Source organism: Gossypium hirsutum, chromosome D02 (genome assembly GCF_007990345.1).
Source record: "Gossypium hirsutum isolate 1008001.06 chromosome D02, Gossypium_hirsutum_v2.1, whole genome shotgun sequence".
Classification (NCBI taxonomy): Eukaryota; Viridiplantae; Streptophyta; class Magnoliopsida; order Malvales; family Malvaceae; genus Gossypium; species Gossypium hirsutum.
Window position 1 is genome coordinate 13,357,645 of NC_053438.1, and position 22,662 is coordinate 13,380,306.

Genomic DNA, 22,662 nt, shown 5'->3' on the forward strand with positions numbered 1-22,662 from the left:
CTGGGGCTTCTCAGTACCTGGTTTCACTCTAGGTTCTTGTCTCAATGAGCCTTGTTAATTAGCAACCATCTTCCTTGGTTGGTTCGCTGTAATTGACTTGTTGTATGTACTCACATGGTTCACTTCATTCTCCTTTTTCTTTGGGACTGACCTTCTATTATCCTCCTTATTCCCCTTCTTCCTTGAGGCCTTTGTAATACCTGGGTGCTCCACCCTCGACTGCTTTATTTCAGCTGGGTTATCAAGAGCAACAGGAAAATTGTTCCTCAAATTGGATCTTGGGTCCGTCAGGTAACTCACTGGTGTTGATGTACCAGTCTGATATTGTTGAGATCTGATAGTGAAGAGTGCCCCTTGTAGACGCCCATTTGGCTGGACCTGGGCACTTGTCGAAGTACAATCTAGGAAATAAGAAAAATCCTCATTATCAACCCCAGAGTGGTTCATCGGGTCCTTCTTTTTTTCTCCAGCTAGCAATCAGTTGAACTGGCTCATCATGGTTCTCTGTAATTCTAGCATCTGATCTCTCATCTCCTATTGAAATTTGGTCAATTGCTCCTGCATCTGTATCTGCATTTGCTCTAATTTTTCCAACCTTTGTTCCATTTCTCTAGTCTTTGCTTGGATACCGTAAGGGTGTTTGGTTCGTTGGTTTTCCAAATTAGCTGAAATAAATTTACTCAATTAGACTCTTTCAATGGATTTATGCATGCGATGTCATGTAATACAAATGCATAAAATGAATGCCTAAAGAGACGTTGATTCTGATTCAATTACATTTAGAAAACTTTACTAGAAGGCAAATTTCTTTACATAAAGCGGATATATGTACGGCCTCTCCCTTATATTCCAAGAGACAACATCGATCTTTTTCTTCATCCGCATGTCTGTGATAATCTCGCCAATTTCTAATAGATGCCACTGTTAACTCCTTTTCTTGATCTTGGTCGCGATCCATCATCTGCCCATCTTCATAAGGCTCGTCAACTTCTTTAAGGGAGTTGGAACGTTGAAGGCTTTTAGACAATCGCCTTGAATCCTCAGGCCACGAAGCAAGGTTACGGACTCTTCCATCACTCTTCTTGTGTTTCTCAGAATATATTCAGGCAGTCGTATTATTTTCCACTTTATCAAGGAATCTGTATTTTATGACAAGCTTTCTAATTTAGTAATCGGATTTGAATTAATATCTCTTTCCTAATATGCAAATGCAATGCAATCATAACCAAAACAAAACAAGATGGGTTAGTACAAAATAGAAGCGAACAAGGAAAACAGAAGTACCTAGTCGAGTGACTACTAGGGGTTTGGAGTGGTTCTACCTAGGTTAAGTTCCTAAGTCCACTATATGAGGTTTGGTTCTAAAGTTGAGGTACCCGAACCTGCAGATTCCTCAGTCTTCACCCATTATAGGCTCATATAGACCGAGTTCGGTTCAGGGGAATACGTTTCCCTATGATTGCACTGAGATGAAAATCTCACGAAGACATAGGTACGGATGTATCCCGGAAGTGATCTACTATCCTGCACGGAGGTGAAAACCTCACGAAGGAGTAGCTTCTCACTCCCACTTAAAAGGGGTAAGACTAAACAGTCTTTATGCAATATGATGACAAGTTATAAAACACAATTGACAATAATCATACAAATACATGCAAAGAGAAGATCATAAAATCAAATTTTTAATTTTTGACAATAAGACAAAAACAATCAATTTTACGGCCTGACTCTCTTGGTGACCCCAACGGAGTTGCCTAGCTATCGAAACCATTTTTAGATTTGAAAAAACAGGATCGACTTTTAAAAATGAAAATGGGAGTTGCCACTGATCTTTTATTAAGGTGTGATCGGCTCACCTTGAAAATGATTTTGGTCTGGGAAATTTGAAAAAACAAGTTCAGAAGTCGGTTATGCACGAGGAAGGGTTAGCACCCTCGTAACGCCCAAAATTGGTACCGAATTGATTGTTTAATGTCTTAGTGTCTAGAATTTGAAAAGATTTTAAAAATATGATCATTCCCTTTTTTATTGATGTTAATTTTATAAAAGATGCTTGTATAAATCGAGGCGAATGCTAAAGACCTTCTTGTCTCAAAGTAATAAAATGTCATGCCCAATACATTAGGACACGACATTTTTAGTCCTCGAGAATAAGCTTGTCTTTTGATTTTCAAAACCCTTGCGGCGAAGTTAAAAAGGGATATTCAATTGCTTTCAATCAAATGAAAAATTGAAACCCAATACGTTAGGGTACAATTTCTCGAAATTCCTAGCATTGAATATAATCCTTATTACTATTTTTTTAAAATCTTCATTTCGAGAAAACGACATGTCACATCCAATGCGTTAGGACACAACGTATCGAATTCCCGAGAATGAGCTTTTTATTTATGTTTTAATTTAAAAGGATACTCGGTTTCTTAGATTCAACGAGGAAGATTGGAATCCAGTGAGTTAGGACTCAATCTTTACGATGATCCCAAATTCCGAGTGTCGCGTTATTTTTGAAAACTTTGTATGAAATAACTTTGACACTTGTAATCTTTTGAATGAATAACAAAATAACATTGTACATCGGGAAAAACTAATTTACAAACTAAAATCAATACTAATGAGTTACAAAGAATCAATTCATGCAAATAAGTTATACAATAAGCATAAAAGCAATCATACCGCACATTAAACTAATATTAATATTCATATTGGAAAGGTAAATGAATTAAAAGGTAATTAGGGAATCATCTAACAAAAACAAAAACAATGAGAAAAGATAAAATATTTGAAATCGTCAATAATAGGTTATACGTATATGAATAAAGAATTAAAATGAATAATATATTTACAAACTTGAAATATTCAAAATAGAAAAGAATGATATACACATTTTAAAATAAGTAATAGATGGAGTCAAAAACTTAATATAAATAAATTACACATAATAATATATAAAAGAGTTGAAATAAATAAAACATATAATAAAATAGGGTTAGAAAGAAATAAGTTATTTATATATAAAAATATATGAAAGGATATGTAATAATATGAAATCGATAATATATTATGTATATATATATAAATAATTTATCACAAATTATATATATATGTATAGAAAAATATTAAGTAAGAATATTATTGTATAAATCTTAAAGCAAAGAACTATATAAGTGTAGATAAAAATGTATTATAAAATAAAAATGTAAAAAATGTATAAATTAAATATATTTAAAAAATGATGAATATTAAAATAAAATAAAATTTGAATACATTTTAATTAAACAAAAACAGGCTAAATTGCGTTTAATTCAAAATTACAAGAGAAAATAAAAATAAAATAACATTAAGGACCACAAAGGAACGAGCGAACAACTTGGGGACTAAAAGGGTAAATATCCCTTCCCTCAAAACGAAGCGTTGCATTGGACTAAAATGAAACAAAAGAAAAATCGAGAGGTTAAATTTAAAAAGAAAAAAGGACTGGATTTAAGTGCGTTAGAAACGCGAAAGGACCGCGTGCGCAAATAACCCATCCTCACGAAACACGTAGATCTTCCCCGGGTCAGGTCACCGCGCGGGCCGCAACATCTAAACGGCGTCGTATCAATAATTAATGTAAAAAAAATAAAAAAAACCTAATCTAAATCTAATCTGCTATTTGAAAACAAAAGAAAACTAACTAAAAAAACCTAAGCACTCTGCGCCGTTCTCCATTCGTCACTTTCTAAGGCCTTCCATCTTCGTTTCAACTCCGATGGCCGTGGAGAGAAAGCGAAAATCCGGCCTCTAGGTACGTCTAAACACTCTAATCTCCCTTTTTTATCTTTCGTTGAATGATTTGCATTCGAAACACCAAAGAAAAAAAAAAGAAGCAAAAACAAAAAAAGGCGAAAGTTAAATCACCTTTCAGGTTTTTTTTTTTGAATTTTTTTGTATTCAATATATGTGTGTATGTCCAACCTTACAAACACTAAAAAATGGCCTTATATAGCCGAATCAAAAAGAAAAGAAATAAATCAAAATACATTTGTTTTTTTTCTGCCATTTTTGCCTATTTTCCTTTTTTGTTTTTTTTTCATTTTTTTTGCTGCTTGTTTGTTTGTTTGCGTTGTTTGTTCGTCCTTCCTGCAGGTACGGAGGAGTCTAGTTGGTGGTACGAAGACCAACGTGGCGTGGAGGCGCTGCATGCGTGGGGAGTGGCTCGGCACGCGCGGAGGGTGGCCTTGGTGGCTGCGGCGCTGGCGAAAACCCTAGAAGCCTTTAGGGTTCTCCACTGATTCGGGCTGAGTTCCGGGCCTGGGAGATTCGGGTTTAGAAAATTGGGTTTAGGGTCTACTAAATTTGGGTAGTTTAGGTTAAAACGGTTTGGGCCATATTGTAGTTGGGTTTTGGGCTAAACGGGTTAGCTATTATTGGGCTGGATGTAAATGGACCTTAAAAATGGACTTTTAATTTTTATTGGTTTATATTTTTTGTCTATTTATTTCTGATTTGGGCCGGGCAAATTTGGGCCCTTACAATTACTTATTCTTATATTTATTTACGAATTTTTTAAGAATATTATATTAACTAATAACAAAGTAAAAAATAGGAAATATTAGACATTCATCATATTTAATAAGTTTGAAAGTTTTTATAGATAAAATAATTGAAAATTCATACATGAGAGAGGTCTTCAATATTTCTTGACAGCTTTGAAGATGGTGAATATATCAAAACATTCTATGCTGCAAATGGAAAAAAGAAATAGATAAATGTATAGGTTCTCATTAATTATTCATATTTCCTACCACTTATTCTCACTCTCATTCTATTTTCACATATAGTTTAACATGTTTCAATTCTTAATTATTTTTTCATAAAATATACTCCATTCATTTATCTAAAGATATATTTTAAATGTTTTAATATCATTAAAATTAAAAACATTAACAAAAGTTTTCTTTAAAAAAAACATACCTTACAAATAGTGGTAGTGGTACAATTTAGTTTTCACCAATTAGTGGAATGACAAGGAGGATCAGATCTTTCACCTTCACATTCACTTTGAGAGCGTTCTTGACTTGATTCTCTGGCCTTTGTCCAAAAACATATCCAAAAAAAGTAACATTTTCACATTGGATTTCATATAATTGATATGAATGATATATTTGAGGAGGAGGATACAGGAGAGGTGGAGGTGGTTGATATATTGGTGGTGGAGGATGCATTTGAGGCTGATATGACACACCAGAAAATGGTGGATAATAACCATATGGTTGTGGATAACCATATGAAGGTTGAAAATATGAATTGGTTGTTTCGGTGGATAAAAACCTTGAGTGCTAATAGATGAATCACTATACCCAAGGTTACTAGAACTCGAAATATGACCCTATTTTATCTCATGCTAACCATTACATCTTCTTTCATGAAAAGTCAATTGCTATTAAATAGTAATTAAGTCATTCATCACAAAGATGAACGACCTGTGGCCATATTTACTTTTCATCAACCATGCAATGTTAATGAGAGGATATCATTTACCCATGTTTTGAGATATGAATTTCACTGTTGTGAATGACACTACATACTGCAAAAGTCATATACCCAACGCACCAGCTTTTGGTTCCTTATCTAATCGAACTCAGGCTTTTACTTGGGATTCAGGATCTATTATGTATTATTATAAGTGAATAAATCCATAAACGGATTCAGGATCTATTCTACTTGGGTCTTGTCCGATATACTATCAGTCCAGTTAGTCACATCTATGTCTCTATTTTCTAAGAATCATCCACTCTGATGCCCAAGACAAAACATCTTCCAATTGGATTTGACAGACGACATATTAGTCTTTCAATTGGTTTTCTCATTTCTGATTAGATTAAAGATATGTTTAGGTTCGTCTACTAATACAAGCTGTCTTTTTGTATTACGATCCTACCACGTAATATCACTTAGTATTAGTTAAACATTAGACAATCAGTGAGCAACATTTGCTTTCGTTTTGCTTTACATGCAAAAATCATGTGAGGACAATATACAAATTATTAATATAATTCATGAATAATTTTATTAACCAATTTATTAGAAAAATTACAAATGTACTTAAATGAAAATACTATATTTAGGACACCAGATCCAACATAAAGTTCCAAGGTTCAAAGAATTCTCCTACACATGTTTTTCGTAATAGTAAATTATGGAGCAACCTTTATTGATAAATAGTGGGATATTTTAATATCAATGTTTTTGTTGGTCTCATCCTTCCATCTAGTAGTTGCATTCTTGCATTCCTCTCTGACTCAAAGAGGGAAATCATTATGAAATTTAATGTTTTTTTGCATGTTGTTGAAAGAATGCTTCTTTTCCAAAAATAGTTGTATGCATAACTCAAAGAAAGATTGCTTCTGTGACTCAAAGATTTGATTCTTTTCCAAAAATATTAAAATGGTAATTTTAAGCAATGAAGTTGTTGGATTTTATCTTTCTTTTTAAGTTTTCTCCTTATTTCAAATAATTTTTTTTTCATAAGAATTAGAATCAAGTTTCATTGTACTTTTTTTCGAACATGCAGTTGGAGAAACTTCTCTAAAATAAAATAAAATAAGTTTAAATGCTGTAAAACGAAAACAGATTTCTAATTTACATGTTATTTATATTGTCTTCCTCCAAACCAATCCGATTTTGAGTTTCAAGATGAAGAGCCTCCTTCCATGGTGATGGTTTATAAATGTTATGGAAAAGAAAGTAAAAATGATATGATTGGATGTTTGAAGAGAGTATGAGGGTTAATGTGTTAATATGGGTTTGGTATAGGCAAATAGAATTTATAATTATTTTTTTGGTTTGCAAAATAATATGAAATTAAATATAAAGTTTTTAACATTGGAAATATTAAATGGACATTGTTATAAGGTTGGTATGTAATGTTAAAGTCAAAATTCAAAATTATTGAGATTTTAAACCTAAAATCTTGAAGATTATATTGGTAAGGAAAACAATGCAAAGCTGACTATTTAATGGTTTAAACCTAAAATATCGGGTACTATATTGCTAAGGAAAATAATGTTTTTTAAGGTAAATTCACTAATTCATTCAATGAATGGAACTATATAATTTAGGGAAAAAAATAACAAACACTGGTCGTAAATAGGCAATGACAAACTCTATCAACACAGCAAAGGCTTTAGCCTCAACATCAATAGAACATTCTAACACATTGACAATTGACTTTGTCACAACTCAAGCACAACATATCTAGAGTGATTGCAAGCACTTAACACTATAAGAAAATCAGTTCCGGATGGTCCAAAGCGGCGAGCAAAAATCAACAAAAGAATCGAGATTTCACCAAACTATAGAGGACAAAAACAAAACCATCTCTAAAATCACTTGTAAAACTAAGATTACATGCATAAGCAAGACTAAAAATTGTGCTAAAGGAGCAGACAAAAACTTCTAAAACTAAAGACTTATTAAAATAATGGAAAAACAAACAAAAAAATATAAAACTTAAGACAACACGAGTCCAAATCGACTCGTGAAATCATTTATTATTCTGAAATATTCTCAAAACATAAACAAATTAAGAAATTGACGAAGAGCCACCCACTTTTTAAAAAAACTACTGGTGATCGGTAGAGTTTTAATAAACGACAGGTATCGTCATCTATCCATCGTAACTTGTGAAGACAACAAAGATACTCACAAAATATATTTGTAAATTGAAAAGAGAGAAATGTGAAGTGAATGAGAAGAAGAAAGAAAGAAAGAGTTGGTGGGAGGGGAAAAAAAGCGGGCGATAGCTAGCCCAAAAGTTGACACCGCCACTGAGCAAAACAAAATATAAGAAACAAATGACTTACAGAAAAAAAAGTTTTTTAAATAATGCAATCTTTTAAATATACCAAATCACCTAAAATTCCTCAACTTTACTATGCCAAATGAACAAAAAGTTGGTAAAATTTTTAATAGTTTAACCCAAATGAATTACTTAAAATTCAAGCATTCAAATAACTATGCCAAATTACAACTTTTTTTAAATTTGCAAGTATACTTTGCTATAGAATATATATATGATTCGGGTCAAGTTTTTTATAGAATTATCTCGGCAGATTATTTTTTATAGGTCGAGATTAGGCCGGGGTTGAAGCGGCTAAAAATCCAACCCGCCCTAGTCCGTTGCCATCACTAGATTTTAGTCAAATAATATTGTTTAAACTCAGAAATTTCCCTATTTCCTGTGTTCTGTACAACAGGAAATGTTGTTGTGAGATTGAGCTATCTTCTCCAACACACACAGCTGCATTAGAAGTTTACAAATTCATTTCCAAAGAAATTTAACAAAATTTCATAAAAACAAGCTATGCGCAGAAAGTCTCCCAAGTCGATTTCACATTTTCACTTTAGAATTTAACAAAACGAGCAATACTCAAAAGTGAAGAAGATACGAAGTTTAAATAGGAAAACAATGAAATTTTAGGGCTTTGGGATTTGTTGAAGATTCAAAGAAGCAAACACCTTAAAATGGAGGAAATAAACATTAAACCTCAAGGAAAAACAAAATTTCTTTCTCCCACAATTCCCTATCCAAAGGGAAGAAACATGGAATAAAAGAAAAAGGTACAAGACCTCAAATCCATTTATTGAACATAAATATGAAATCTTAAATCATAAAAATTAATTTAAGTTGGAGGTTCCAAATAGTCGTGCCATCCAAGATTAATCTAAAAAGTGGAAAGATTTGGGTAAAAGTGTAGGTCCAAAAAATGGACTTAAACAATAAATATAGCCCTCTTTTCTAAATGGACTGAGCCTTGGATAAAAAAAATTTTGCCTGGCTTTACCCGAATCAATTGTTTTGTTACTATTTTACTGTCATTTCACCATTATATTATTGTTACTATTTCTTTACTATTTTACTATCATTTCACTATTATATTACTACTATTTTTTTGTATTTTTTTATTATTAATTTGTTACTATTTTAAAGATATTTGCTTGTTAAGTTGCAATTATCTTAATATTATTTAAATATAAAATTTTTTTAATGTATTTTCAATTTGTTGGGAAATATTTATTTAATATTTTTAGTGTATTTGATGTACTATATTTTTTAAATTTATTTTTTATGAAAAAAATAACCCAAAAAAATTAATACTGGTGGGCTCGATCGAGCTCAGGATTTACATTTTTAATCTAGGTCGAGCTTGAGTAGAATTTTAAATTTATTTTTTGGGTGAAGACTGAGTCTAAAATTTTGCATTGGTCTGACCCGATTCATGATTAGGTCTAGTTATAAATGTGAAAAAATAATAAAAATAGAAAAAAAAGAATGGCCTCTGGTTTAAAATTAAAAAATGTAATAAATTGTGAGGGTAAAATTGGAACATTGGCTAATTGTTTATTACGGTCATGGCCTGAATAAGCCAGTATTCAGCACGGGCGTGATGGTGCAGTACTATCAACCAAAGGACGGTTGAGTGGCGGGCCCGTTGTAATGCATAGGGAATTTCATCTAACCAAATATGATGTTATTGTTATTTAAAAAATTTAATTTTTTTAGAAATTACATAAAAATAGTAAAACAGAAAAAGCAGCTTCATTTCTTTATTAATTTCAGTAAGTTTACAAAGTAATTATTAGTTGATGAGGACACAATCGGATGTATCAAAATTGGAATTTCACCCGTAAAACACGCCTTCATTACATTGTTCCATCCATTTCTGCAAAATCAACCAATGAGCCAATGCGTTAGACTTCATAAATCGCCTAACTTGAGCTAATAAATTGCCTAACTTTGAAATTTTTAGACACTACATTTCTAAAGGTTAATTTATATAAATATGGTGAAAAGAAATCATTTGAGAAATTAGGTTGAATTTTTAAAAATTTATTGATTTATATTGTTTTTGGAGAGAGAAAGGAAATCGCGTCATACAAGGTACGTTTTCACTGCCACATTTGTAGAGCATGTTTTCACTTAGGTAAAAAAAAAATTTCTTACGGTTGGAAATTAGAAGTTTGTAGATTTATTTTTATCCATGTTTGAGATAGACATGGTTATAGTTCTAAGGAATGTTTGAATTTACGGTGGTACCGTAGAACTAGATGACCTACAAATCTCATCTGCCATGTGAGTGTGGAGTCATCACCGGGAAGGCAGATCGCATTGCAACTCAAGGTCCCAGTTGACAGTGATTATACGGCCTGGGGTTCAAGTGTAACTAGGGCTTCAAGTTTACAAAGGTTATGCTGTCAAAAGATAAATCATAAAGAGGGGCCTAGTTGGCAATGGTTATACGGGCATGGCAACGAGTTTTTCCTCGTCAGAGGAGGATGCTTTATAAAATCCAAACAGAAGTACAAGGAAGAAAAACATAGTGGCGTTTTAGTATAATCAAGTATTTCATTTTATCCATGTCCACCAAAGGCGATGACCCCGTTATTATAACCTTTGACATAATTGGGGTGTAACAGGTTTTACTAGTAGGGTCACTATTGTAATACCTAAATTTTTACCCGGCCCACAATAAACAAATAGTCCAAATTACAAAGGGCCTATATGGCCCAAAACCCAAAACAGAACAGAGGCCCAATGTTTCCAGCACAGAGGAAACCCTAGAGGTCCTTCTACGTTCGCGCCGCAGTCGCAAGCCCCGAATCTTCACGATCTACACCTGCGAACACAAGAAAAGAAACAAAAATCAAATCAAATCAAGAAGATTTCTCGTTTCTATTTCTTGTATTTCCATACGGCTATATAAAAGCCTTTGAATACACTGTAAAAAAGAGGGCGGATTTTCGAAACCAGAAATAAAAAGCTATTACTTTCGCAAGATAGAGAACAAAATCGAAATCTAAGGTTGTTTTTTTTTTACATTCTGTTATTTATTATTCGTATATACTGTTAATAAAAGGAAAAGAGAGATACAACCTCCTTTTTGAGCCCTAGACCGCCGTGGATGGCTGAGGGTGTCGTCTCCGATGAAAGACGACCGGAAGCCGAAAGGTTTCGTTGCTTTTAGGGGCACTTTTGTTGGTATTTTGCGTGATTTGAGCCCGGATTTAGACTCAGGGGAACTAATGGGTAAAACCTAAAATTTTTTTCCCTTCCGGCCACCGCAGACGGCGGTGCCGGCGCCGGCGATCGGCGGCCGGCGCGATGGCCAATAACCGTCCGATGATCGGCCAACGGCCGGAGGACAGAGGGGTTGAGAGAGTTTTAAAAGGGTTTTCTTTTTGTTTTTTCTTGAAAAAATTCTGAAATGATTTTTTTGGAGGAAGGGAGGCTTATATACAGTACCAAAACGGTGCCGTTTTGGAGGGCCTCCATACGCGTAAAAACGGTGTCGTTTTGAGGCGTCCAACCCGAATTCGACCCGACCCAGTTTTAGGATCCGCGTGTTTTATAGGGAGGGGCTAATTGCGCTTTTAGCCCCTCCGCCTTTAAATATTTTTATAATTAAGTTTTTTTTATTTTTTTAATTTTCGCTTTTTTTAAAATTTCTATCCCAATTTAGTCCTTTCTCATATTTTTCTTAAAATCAGTATTTCTAATAATTTTTTTTGAAATTATTGTTATTATTATATGAATATATATAAATGCTTCTTTTGTATGTATTTATACTTTAAAAATTAATATTTCTTGTATATTTTTTAATACACGTTTTATTAATTTTGAAACTATTTAATCATTTTAAATTTATATATTTTCTTGGGTACATGTATATTTTGTTTGTTTATTTCAATCATTTGTTTAATAATTTAGGTTTACATATTTTTATCTTGTCCATTTATTTAATATTCTGCAAGCCATTATTTTATTTATTTGTTCATATATTTGTATTATTTTTATGCTATTATAGTATTATTGCATTATATATTTAATGTAGCATAACATTACATTTTTTTCATTCGATTTTTAAAATCAAACTTTTTCAAAATGGATATTCTTTTAATTAAAATAAAAGCTAATTATTGGGAATTCAACACGTTGTGTTCTAACGTATTGGATGTGGCGCATTGATTTCTCGAAATGAAGATTTTTTTAAAATCATGAAGGAAATATTCCGAGTTTGAGATTCTAAAGGGATCGTACCCTAACATATTGGGTGTGGTTTCTTAAATCTTGGATGAGTGGATGTTCTTTTAAAATTTTTATATTCTGACCTAATTCATTTTGGGGAAAATTAGAATGTTGTGCCCTAACGTATTGGGTGTGGCATTTTTGCTTCTTTGAATTGAAAAGGGTCTTAATATGCCACGTTTTAAGTTTTTAAAGATTAATTTTTTTTTTAAAATTTTCGACCTTAAGACATTAATTAATCAACTTGGTACCAATTTTTGGGCGTTACGAGGGTGCTAATCCTTCCTCGTACGTAACAGACTCCCGAACCAATTTTTCTAAAATTAGTAGACCAAAGGTGTTTTTTAGGTGACCCAATCACACCTTAATAAAAGATTGGTGGCGACTCCCAATTTTCATTTTTTTTAAAAAGTCGACAACCTAAAACCTATTTTTTTTTTGTTTCAAAAAATGGTTTTGACAACTATCTTTGGTGGACATAGACAACACGAATTACTTGATTATACTGGAAGGCCACTGCATTTTTCTTCCCCGCACTTCCGTATGGGTTTTATAAAGCATGCTCCTCTAATGAGGAGAAACTCGTTATCATGCCCGCATAACCACCGTAAACTAAAGCCTTTTTATGCTCCATCCTTTGACTGCATAACCTTTGTAACCTTGAAGCCCTAATTACACTTCAACCCGAGACGATATAATCATCGCCACTTGGACCTCAAGTTACAAAGCGATCCCAATTTCTCAGGTGATGATGCCATACTCATACGACAAGTGAAATTTGTAGGTTACCGAGCTCCATGACATCACCATGAACCCAAACACAACTTAAAACTATGACTATGTCTCCCTTAAAGTGAGAGAGAAATAAATCTTTAAACCTAAAAATTTTAACACATAAGAAAAAAGAAAAAAAAAACAATTTAGGATGTTGAATTAGGGGATGTGTAACATCCCAAAAATTGGGTTAGAAGAAATTGAGTTAATGAAACCAATAGTGGCCATCTCTCGATTTTGAGTTAAGATTTTGAGAAGTTTACAAGTAATTTGTTTTGGTTCAGTAGTTAAGTGTTGTGAGGTTCTGGGTTTGAATCCTACCTATTAAATTTTTGCCATTTGATTAAACCCTTATCTTAGGACATTTTAGTTATAAGTTATTTTCAATTAATTAATGATAAGAATGAGTTTGCTGGTTTAATGGTTAAGCTTCTATATACACTTTGGTCTTGTGTTCGAATTCTTGTGAAAGCAATGAAAATGTATTTTTCTTTTCTTTTTCTGTGCTTTGAGAGGTAGTTTTAATTCTTTTTAAGTTAACTAAACTTCATCAGAAAACTTTTGGGGTTCTTGACTTTTTTATTTATTTATTTTTATTATTTCTGTTCCTTTGTTTTCTTTCTTTTCATTTTGAATTCCTCCTCTTTAAATTGTCTTTCCGTTTGCTATTTTGTGTTAAATTGGTTCTATACGGGGTCTGACTTCTCCTTCTGGGTTCAATTTGTTTGTTGGTTTCAGAATCGTCTCTGTTGCTTTTGCATCAAAACTATATCAGGTGTGTAACGAAAACCTGATTTTCTGTAATTTTTGAACACCGAAAAACATGGTTGTCAACGCTACAAAGTCGTGTGGTAGGTCGTGTAGTATGCCATGTAACTTACTGTTTTGAAATTAGAGGCACACGGCCAAAGACACGAGCGTGTGTCCAAGTCGTGTAACTTACTATTTTAGAAATAGGGTCACACGAGCATGTGTTAAGCTGTGTAAGATGTTAAGAAGGCCACACGGACGTGTGGACCAAAAATTAGAAATTTTTCCTAAGGTCGTATTCGTTGTTTGAATTGAACGTAGGCCTATCGTAGGGTCTGTATAATCTGAATTAGGCTATATAACTTGATATTTAATGAATTGATGATGAATAACCTGTTAATAGTACATATGTCTGATATGTTTTAACCCAAGTAAGTATGATCCGTTAGTGCATAATGTGCTCTTGCTTAAGGTACTCGAATTATCCGAGTATGATTTGTATTATGTTAAGTTTGATGGTATGCCTCTGTGTTACTCCGTTGATTAAGAGTATGTGATATCTGAATATGTTGAATTGTTTGGTACTGACTGATTTATATCCATGCATATGACTTTATGGCAAATTTGATATGGTCTGTTGAGGTTTGATAAATCTATAGTACAAAGCATGGACTCCCATGCTTTCTGTTTTTGTTATTGTATGATAGCATGACCTACATGCTTATCACTTTGATTCTGTATTTACATGTTGGGATAATGTGAAAGGAGATAGTTCTAGTAGTTTAATGATCTGCACTATTTGGTGGGTTATCCATAATATCTGTTCTGGTAACTGGGCTGCAATATAGTGGCTTGACCACATTTGTATTTGATATGGCAGTTTAACTGCAATGTGATATGCCATCATTTTCGAGAAACCTAGGGTAGCGGGTCATCATTTTCGGGCAACCCAGGGTAACCTATTTGGTGTGTCTTGGTTGGATGAGTTCAAAGGAAACTCTACTTTAGTGTGTAACGGAGTTGGGTAGGATATTTTCTGAAAAATCTTCATTCTATTTTTATGAAGAATATTGGATTGGCATACTCATACATCCTCTATTCTGTTATACAATTGTTATGGAAATCTTTGTGATCTTCTATTTTGTTTCACTCTGGTTATATGATCATTTTGAATTCATTGTGTCATTCTGATTTGTATATTATGTTTTGTTTGGTCTATATTTGATTTGGGTTATTCACTGAGCATTATAGATCACCCTTCTGTGCTGTTCTCAGTTGTTTAGGTAACCCTCTGACTAGGACCAGAAGACGTGTGGGAGCTTAGATTATTTTCGCAAGTATAAAAATGTGATCATTTTCGTAATTATTTTGGTTTTAACTTTAGGTTTGTAATCTGTTTCTGAACTTGTTTTTGGGTTGTTATTAATTCGTTGGTAACAAATATTCTCAACCGTGAAACTGCAAAATTCCTCAAGTCAACAAAATAGATTTCGGTTTTCAAAATTAAAACTCTGAAAAAATTTTCCACTACTAATCAAGTAATCTTTTGAAGGTTTTTTGAATACTTATTGAAAGCAGTTTTTCAATGTGTTGGTGTAACACCTCCAGATTCGATCTCAACTTCTAGGCCGGGTTTGGGGTGTTACATGATGGGAACGTGTATTTATATAAGGGATGGGGAGGGGTAAAAAAAGGATTTTGTTTTCTCGAGAATCCTAGGTTGCAAGGGCTTAGAGGCAAAAACAATAAAGTTGGATGGGAGGTTGAACTGGCCAGAGAGAAAATTCTCCCTGCAAGTACTTGATCATAAAACGTGTATTTAATCTACCATCTATATATTTTACACTTAAATCACAAAATGGTACTTGATCGATACCTTTTTTCTCAAATTGATATATAATTTTTTTTATCAAAGTAGTACCTAAATTATACTTCGTTACTCAGAGTAGTACCTAAATTATACACTTTTTCCCAAGTTGGAATCTGAACTTTTATTTGGTCAAAAGTGACACCTAAATTATATTTTGTTATTCAAAGTGATACCTAAATTATACTTCGTTACCTAAACTAACTTAACTGTTAAGAAAAATTTCTTAATCAATCATTTTGTGACACGTAACAATTTTTAACTTAAAAAAGCTCAAAAACATTAAATATTATTTTCTGAAGTTTTAAAAAAAATTATAAACATATTCATCTCTTTTGTTCTTCATCTAAGAACTCCAATAACGGAAAATTCAAGAACCTGTTAAAAAACTTATCCAAGCCATGTTTTCAACAAGCTTATTTTTCTTTTCTAAATCTCGATTTCAATACTTTTCTCACCCAAATTCAAAACCTATGCATTCTTTTTCTTAAAAATAACTTTTTTTGTTCTTTTCTATATAGGTTGCATCTTAATTTTGAGTGATTCTCTATTATTAAAAAAAAACTTGATAAAACATGAAATCCAAATACCTGGACAAGTTAAGTAGGGAAAAGAAGTAGCAAGAGAATTGCAAAAAACGTTATCTAACAATTAAAAAAAATGCATTAAAAGATAATAAAGAATCGTGAGGAGGGAAAGAGGATAAAAAAACATGGACAAGTTTTAATTTAAATAAATTTAATTTTTTATAATTTAATTTAATTTAATTAATTTTAATCTAAAAGTATCACATGTCACAAAATAATTGATTAAGAGTTTTTTAACGGTTGAATTAATTTGATTAATAGAGTATAGTATATATATCACTTTGAGTAATGGAATACAGTTTAGGTGCTACTTGTGACAAATATATATATATATATATGAACTTAAAAAATATAATTTAAATACCATTTTATAATTTAAACCTATATTTTAATGAATAACAAATACTTTGAGATGTGACAGAATTCTGGTTTTAAAATGAAAAAGAAAAATTAGTAATTATCTTCTTAAATTTCCAATGAATTATTTCTAAAATAGAAAATTTCTTTTGATGGATTGTTATTTGAATTATGTCTAAAATGGGAAATTTCTTTTTTTTTGGATTGATATTTAGAAGGAAATATGAAACAAGGATAAGAGATACGAATAGAGCATAAAAAGTCATAAATTTTCAGATTATGGTATAAAAGAGACATGTGTAGGTAAGTTTTTGGATTTTATTCAAAATAAAATATAGAGTTTCATATTTGTTTACTTCTCCTTTTGAAAAAAGATTTTCATTAATAGTTTTTAAGGGGGAGGACTGTTATATCTATAAACTTAATTGCATTAAAGGAGATACATCTTTACTTTTTCTTTTCTTCTTTTTTTAATTTATTGAAAAAAATAAGTAAAATTACGTCTAATAAATTTAATTGACAAATTGGTTTGTGATTCGAGGTTTGATCAAAGTGAGAGACAATCTATGGATGTAAGAAACTCTAGTCAACGTCACAAGTCAAAAGAAAAGTATTTTCATCGAATGGCTGCTCTTATCCCATTTTCTTCTGAAGACTAGTACCCTCATTTCAAAATCATAAACGAAATTTCCATGGCAATATATAACGTTTAAACTTCAATCCAGGCAAAGAGAGAGAGAGAGAATCACATGGAAGAAGGCCTTTCTCCACCGTTACACCCTCTCTCTCAGTTTCTTTAGCTTTCTTTTTTAAACTCCCTCTATTTATATAAACCTTTCAATAATCTAAGAGCAAAATTTCTGTGCTGGGTTTCGAATTTGGTGATCTGGGTTTTTGTTCTTTCTGTGCTAGAGACAGAGAGAGAGGGGTGGGGGAGAGTGATGGAAGAAGGGAGATTTCTGCAGTGGGGTGTTTTCAGATCTCTTCTTGCGATTCTCCAATGGTGGGGTTTTAATGTTACTGTTATAATCATGAACAAATGGATCTTTCAGGTTTGTTTCTAACTTCATTTTTTGATTTTGACATTGGGTTTTAGCTGAATTCTCTTATTCTTTGATCTAATTATTTCATTACTACAGATTTCTGTTTAGTTGTGTTGCCAAGCTCAATAATCTGCTAAATATTACGTTTTATAAAAGTTTTAAAATTTGAACAGGCTTCCAGGGTTAACTGTTATAATTTAATTTGTGAATTATATAATATCAACAGTCCATCTTTATCATTTCTTTCAATTATTTATGAACTTAGATGATGCTTCTTAGAAGAAAGATTCATGAGTCATGACTAGTCTACCAGTTCGTTCATGTTAGAGGAATTTGATTCAGTTTTGAGTTCTGTCTAGGTGCATTATAGCAGATCTAGGAATACAAACATACATACATATATATGTATGATTCCTCATATATTGGTATTATTATGTTTATTTCGTTTATGTAGTGTGGATTGAACATTAACCTTCAATTTGTGTCTTGACAATTACATTTTGATTGAGTTGGTTGATTGTTTTTGATACCTTAGTCGAAGGTCTGAGGACATGGCTTTTTTTTTCCCCTTTTTCACAGAAATTGGATTTCAAGTTTCCTCTTTCAGTATCATGCGTTCACTTCATATGCTCCTCGATCGGAGCATATCTCGTAATCAAAGTGCTAAAGCTCAAACCTCTAATAGCGGTTGATCCTGAAGGTCGCTGGAAACGGATATTTCCTATGTCTTTCGTGTTCTGTATCAACATAGTGTTGGGAAATGTTAGCTTACGCTATATCCCGGTTTCTTTCATGCAGACTATCAAATCATTCACTCCTGCAACCACCGGTGAGATATATAGATTATACACTTTTGGGCACCTTACCTTGTTATTACTCGTGACTGCATATCATCATCATATCTGATCTTTGTACATTTTACCAGTTTTTCTGCAGTGGCTAGTTTGGAGAAAGTACTTTGACAGGCGAATTTGGGCCTCTTTGGTTCCTATTGTCGGAGGAATTCTGCTAACATCTGTTACAGAACTTAGTTTTAACATGCTTGGGTTTTGTGCTGCCTTATTTGGATGTTTAGCTACTTCTACAAAGACTATCCTTGCTGAATCTCTACTGCACGGATACAAGTTCGACAGGTAATTATGTTGTTCTCGTGATTGTTTTTTGTCCTTTTGATCATCTTTGATAGTTTCAAAAAGGCTATATTAAGAAAAACTAGGTTGAAGTTAAGTACAGATTCAATGTATAGAGCCTTGGAAATTCTTATAATGTTAACACATAAATTTAGATAACTCTGCATTTAACTGAGTGTTGTTTCGATATAATTTTATGATACTTCTCGGTCATCCTTTGGTCCACTGTTTGCATTTCACACAACCATGCCTATTTTCTCATTTAGTTATGCTGTTTTGGCTAACTAATAGAATGACTGGCATTACTTTGGCCATCATAACGTCTGATAGCCCGGATTTTCACTTATGGATGACACAACCCTTTGTCTCCCTTGATTGCAGTATAAACCCTTTGCATCTTTAAGAATCATAGGTACTCTTCTGTTATTTACTGCTGGAGAAGGTTTCGGTCGAATATATTAACTCATGTTTTCTGGCCTTGGTTTTTTGTTTACTCTTATAGCATAAACACGGTTTACTACATGGCACCTTTTGCAACCATGATCTTGGGAGTACCAGCACTGTTACTCGAAGGAAATGGGGTAATGGATTGGTTTCATGCTCACCCTGCCCCGTGGGCATCCCTCATCATTATTTTCAGCTCAGGAGTGCTGGCTTTCTGTCTTAACTTCTCCATTTTTTATGTGATTCACTCAACTACTGCTGTCACGTTTAACGTCGCCGGAAACCTCAAGGTGAGATTTGTAGAGTGAAAATAGATCCATCTTGTGTTCTGGTTCTGTTATATTACTCATTACTCTCACTCTATCTTTCGAGCCCATTTGTGATTGTCCTATACCAAACTTTATGCAAAATTCATTGTCTGATCGATGCATATATCATTCAGTATCTGGAAAATCTTGTTTTGTATTATATAGTTGCAGACCTCTGGCATCTCAAAGATTTCCGGTTTATCATTTCGAATTCAGCATTCAACATTCTAATGTTTTTCATATACAGGTAGCAGTTGCCGTGTTGATTTCATGGCTGATATTCCGGAACCCTATCTCGGGTCTTAATGCTGTTGGCTGTGGTATCACACTGTTGGGATGTACATTTTACGGATACGTGCGACATATGCTCTCTCAACAGACTCCAGGAACACCCCGGACACCTCGGACACCTAGGAAGAAGATGGAACTACTTCCCCTTGTAAATAATGAAAAGTTAGATGACAAGGTTTGATTATGTATGTTATGACATGGGGTTGTTGGGTTTTGGAGAAAGGGATAAAAAAATTATGGCATAGTTTGCAGAGGATGCTCTGAGTCACCATGTGAGGATTTACATTAGATTCTGATTTCTATAGTTGGAAAATTTTTAACATAGTTTTCATCTCAATGAACTGAAAATAGTTTTCATCTCAATGAACTGAAAATCATTAAGTTTCATAGATCTCTTTATTTGATTCCTTGCAAGTTTTTTGGATTTTACTCAATATATAATATGTGTATATATATATATATTTACTGTTAAAGTTGAGTTCTAGGTTGATTTTAATACTTGACTTCGAAGGGTTTTCAAGTTTAATTCAAATTTATTATTTTGTTAAATTTTATTTTAATTATTATTTAAAAAATAATTTCAAACTAAACAAAAATAATAAAGTATGCGAATTAAATTAATTTTTGTAATAAATAAGCTTAATCAAATCAACTTGTTCAGTTTAATTTGTATTTTAATCAAATTCGTTACTAAGATTTAGGGTTGAGTCTTATTAATTAAATTACATTTAATTATTTTTTAAAATTTTAATAAAATTTGTAACATTTCATAATGATATAGTTGCTAAATTAAAACTTTAAACTTAAAAATATAATAATTAATATTAGACTGAATTTAAATAATTGTGAACGAAAAAATAAACAATATTTTGATTTTTTAAAATATAAATATAAATATTATAACAGTAGATTGTGTGAAATTCTATTTTTATATATAATTAACTTAATTTTAATTATTAGTGAATGTAAATTATTAATTTTTTATAGTGTGAAAATATTTAAAACTTAAATCATTCTAATATATATATTATACCATAGGAGGAAAAGTTGGTGTATTAACGTGAGTAATTAGTTTAATATTTGGTATATATCTACACTCTATATAAAATGGTTGATTGAGTTAGTGTCATGAGTCGACTCGATATCAATTCAATTGTAAAATTACTAATATACTCTTTATTTTAAAAGGTAATTTCGCATACTTTTATATAATATTCGAATAAAATAATTGAAAAACATCATTTGAGAATCAAACACAAGACCAACAAATTTATATGAAAATCTTAGATGGAATCTAAATTACTATTTAATAATTAAAAAATATTTCATTAAATTGATTTTTTTAATGTATCTTCCAAACAGAATCACTCAAAATTTTATCACATTTGATCATTTCAATTAGAAATGTGATATTATATATTTCATGTCACAAATAGCATAAAATTCATTACAATAAATAAGAAATCAACCAATTATAAATCGTGAACAAGTTAGGAATAGTAAGCATAAGCAACAAATCATATTTTATTGAGCAAACGTTGTGTGAGACTAAGCCAAGAGCCAAAAGTTGTTGAGCCACCTGGTGGTGATAAGGTAGCCACCGAGGCCATTGCTCTGCCTCCTAACCCCAATGGTAAGGCAATGTCGATCTATAGTTTTGATACATTGCTCAACAAACTCATCATTCTGCCTGCTCCCGCCTAGACTGCAAACCCAACCATGAAAGATGAGAGTGAGATGGAGAAATGTGTATTTTTCAAAACAGGGGTTTATAAAGACCCACCACAAGGTTAACAATGGAGATTGCCTTCTCTGACCCACTACCAACACTGAAACCCCTAGCTTTTTCACTTGGCTCTTCACTGTCCACAGCTTCGGCCCTTGGATTATCAATGCTTCTACTTCTACCTGTTTTTCATTCGTATTGATTTCCCATGGAAAATCCAATCAATCTTCACCGAATACTATAAAAATAAATAAATTTTAGACTTGCTCTGCTCCAAATAAAGCTGGTCTTTTTTGAACAATGGAGACAGGGGTGGGGTTTGTTTTTCTCAAGGCTGGTATATAAAAATATATATCGTTAATGTTTTTAAAGAATAAAATATATTTAATATAATGAAACAATACATTTTCTTCATATAATTCTATATTTATTATTTTATCCAAAAAATTATTAATTAAAAACAAGAATTATAAATAAATAAACGTGTAGTCTAATTATTAAAAAAAAAATCAAACTAGAGTGGAGTGGAGTGGAGTGGAATGGAGCGAAATAAAGATGGATGCGTTGTTGATAGTGGTTTTTAAGGATGGATATACCTATAGTTGAGCAAAGTATGGCAATACAAAGTATTCCACTGTGGGAAAATGGTAAATTTAGTAATATCCACTTGCTTCATTTCATTGCGACCCTATTGTCTCCCTTAACGAGAAGAGAAGAGGGATGCACCCCCTTTTCTAAAATGAAAAGAAATGAAGCAAAACAACCCAAGAAGTGAGAAAAGTTTGAGGTACCTCGGGTTTACAAGCTTTGCAGAGTGAGCCAAGAGAGTTGGCAAGATAAGTAAAAGAAGAAGGGGAGTGTGAACAGTTGGGGGTTGGAGGGATAACATGAAGCAAAGTAAGCAAATCACCCTTGTTAGCTACATGAGTGAGTGCCCACATCATTGCATGCCTAGAATGTGAGCTTTTGTCCACTAAAACCATCACTCTCTTCCTTAAAACCAACCCATCATCACCACTACCAGCACCACCATTGCCGTACATGTCAAGACCTTCCATTTGATGAGCTTTTAAGCTTGTCTCACACCCACCACAAATATTGTTCTTGTTGTTCACTCCCCAACGCAAGGATTTAGATTTCCAACCTTGTTTGCCACTTAGCTGCCTAAAAAATGAAGACGAACTTGCCATCTTCCTCTCACTTCAAACACCTTAAATTGGGTGGCAAATACTGGAGACAAAAGATAATGACTAGTGATTACAAATAACAGGTCATTTCTAAGTTATAGGTGAAGTTGGGGGCCTTTAATATTGAGAGA

The 22,662-nt window shown here is 32.5% G+C and overlaps 2 protein-coding genes across 2 annotated transcripts; one reads left to right on the top strand and one right to left on the bottom strand.

The window, feature by feature from the left end:
* The first annotated feature begins 16,850 nt into the window (after positions 1 to 16,850).
* LOC107910388 (UDP-galactose transporter 1) lies at positions 16,851 to 20,005 on the top strand. Its single transcript, XM_016838214.2, has 5 exons — positions 16,851 to 17,454; positions 18,025 to 18,274; positions 18,371 to 18,578; positions 19,078 to 19,309; positions 19,575 to 20,005. The coding sequence occupies exons 1-5, from the start codon at positions 17,344 to 17,346 to the stop codon at positions 19,797 to 19,799; spliced, it is 1,026 nt and encodes a 341-aa protein (XP_016693703.2). The 5' UTR covers positions 16,851 to 17,343; the 3' UTR covers positions 19,800 to 20,005.
* Positions 20,006 to 20,919: 914 nt separating this feature from the next.
* On the bottom strand, positions 20,920 to 22,623 carry LOC121214621 (uncharacterized). The gene is made up of 3 exons (XM_041088456.1): positions 22,136 to 22,623; positions 21,402 to 21,526; positions 20,920 to 21,323 (listed from the first exon to the last, which is right to left on the bottom strand). Exons 1-3 carry the CDS (start codon positions 22,532 to 22,534, stop codon positions 21,167 to 21,169), a joined length of 681 nt encoding a protein of 226 aa, XP_040944390.1. The 5' UTR covers positions 22,535 to 22,623; the 3' UTR covers positions 20,920 to 21,166.
* Positions 22,624 to 22,662: the final 39 nt, after the last annotated feature.

Coding starts and splice junctions, on each gene's coding strand:
- LOC107910388 (XM_016838214.2), top strand. CDS start 17,344: ATGGAAGAAGGGAGATTTCTGCAGTGGGGTGTTTTCAGATCTCTTCTT. Junction 18,275..18,370: donor ATTCACTCCTGCAACCACCG/GTGAGATATATA, acceptor ACATTTTACCAG/TTTTTCTGCAGTGGCTAGTT. Junction 19,310..19,574: donor ACGTCGCCGGAAACCTCAAG/GTGAGATTTGTA, acceptor TTTCATATACAG/GTAGCAGTTGCCGTGTTGAT.
- LOC121214621 (XM_041088456.1), bottom strand. CDS start 22,534: ATGGCAAGTTCGTCTTCATTTTTTAGGCAGCTAAGTGGCAAACAAGGT. Junction 21,527..22,135: donor GCAAAGCTTGTAAACCCGAG/GTACCTCAAACT, acceptor AATGAAAAACAG/GTAGAAGTAGAAGCATTGAT. Junction 21,324..21,401: donor TCTCCATTGTTAACCTTGTG/GTGGGTCTTTAT, acceptor TTGGGTTTGCAG/TCTAGGCGGGAGCAGGCAGA.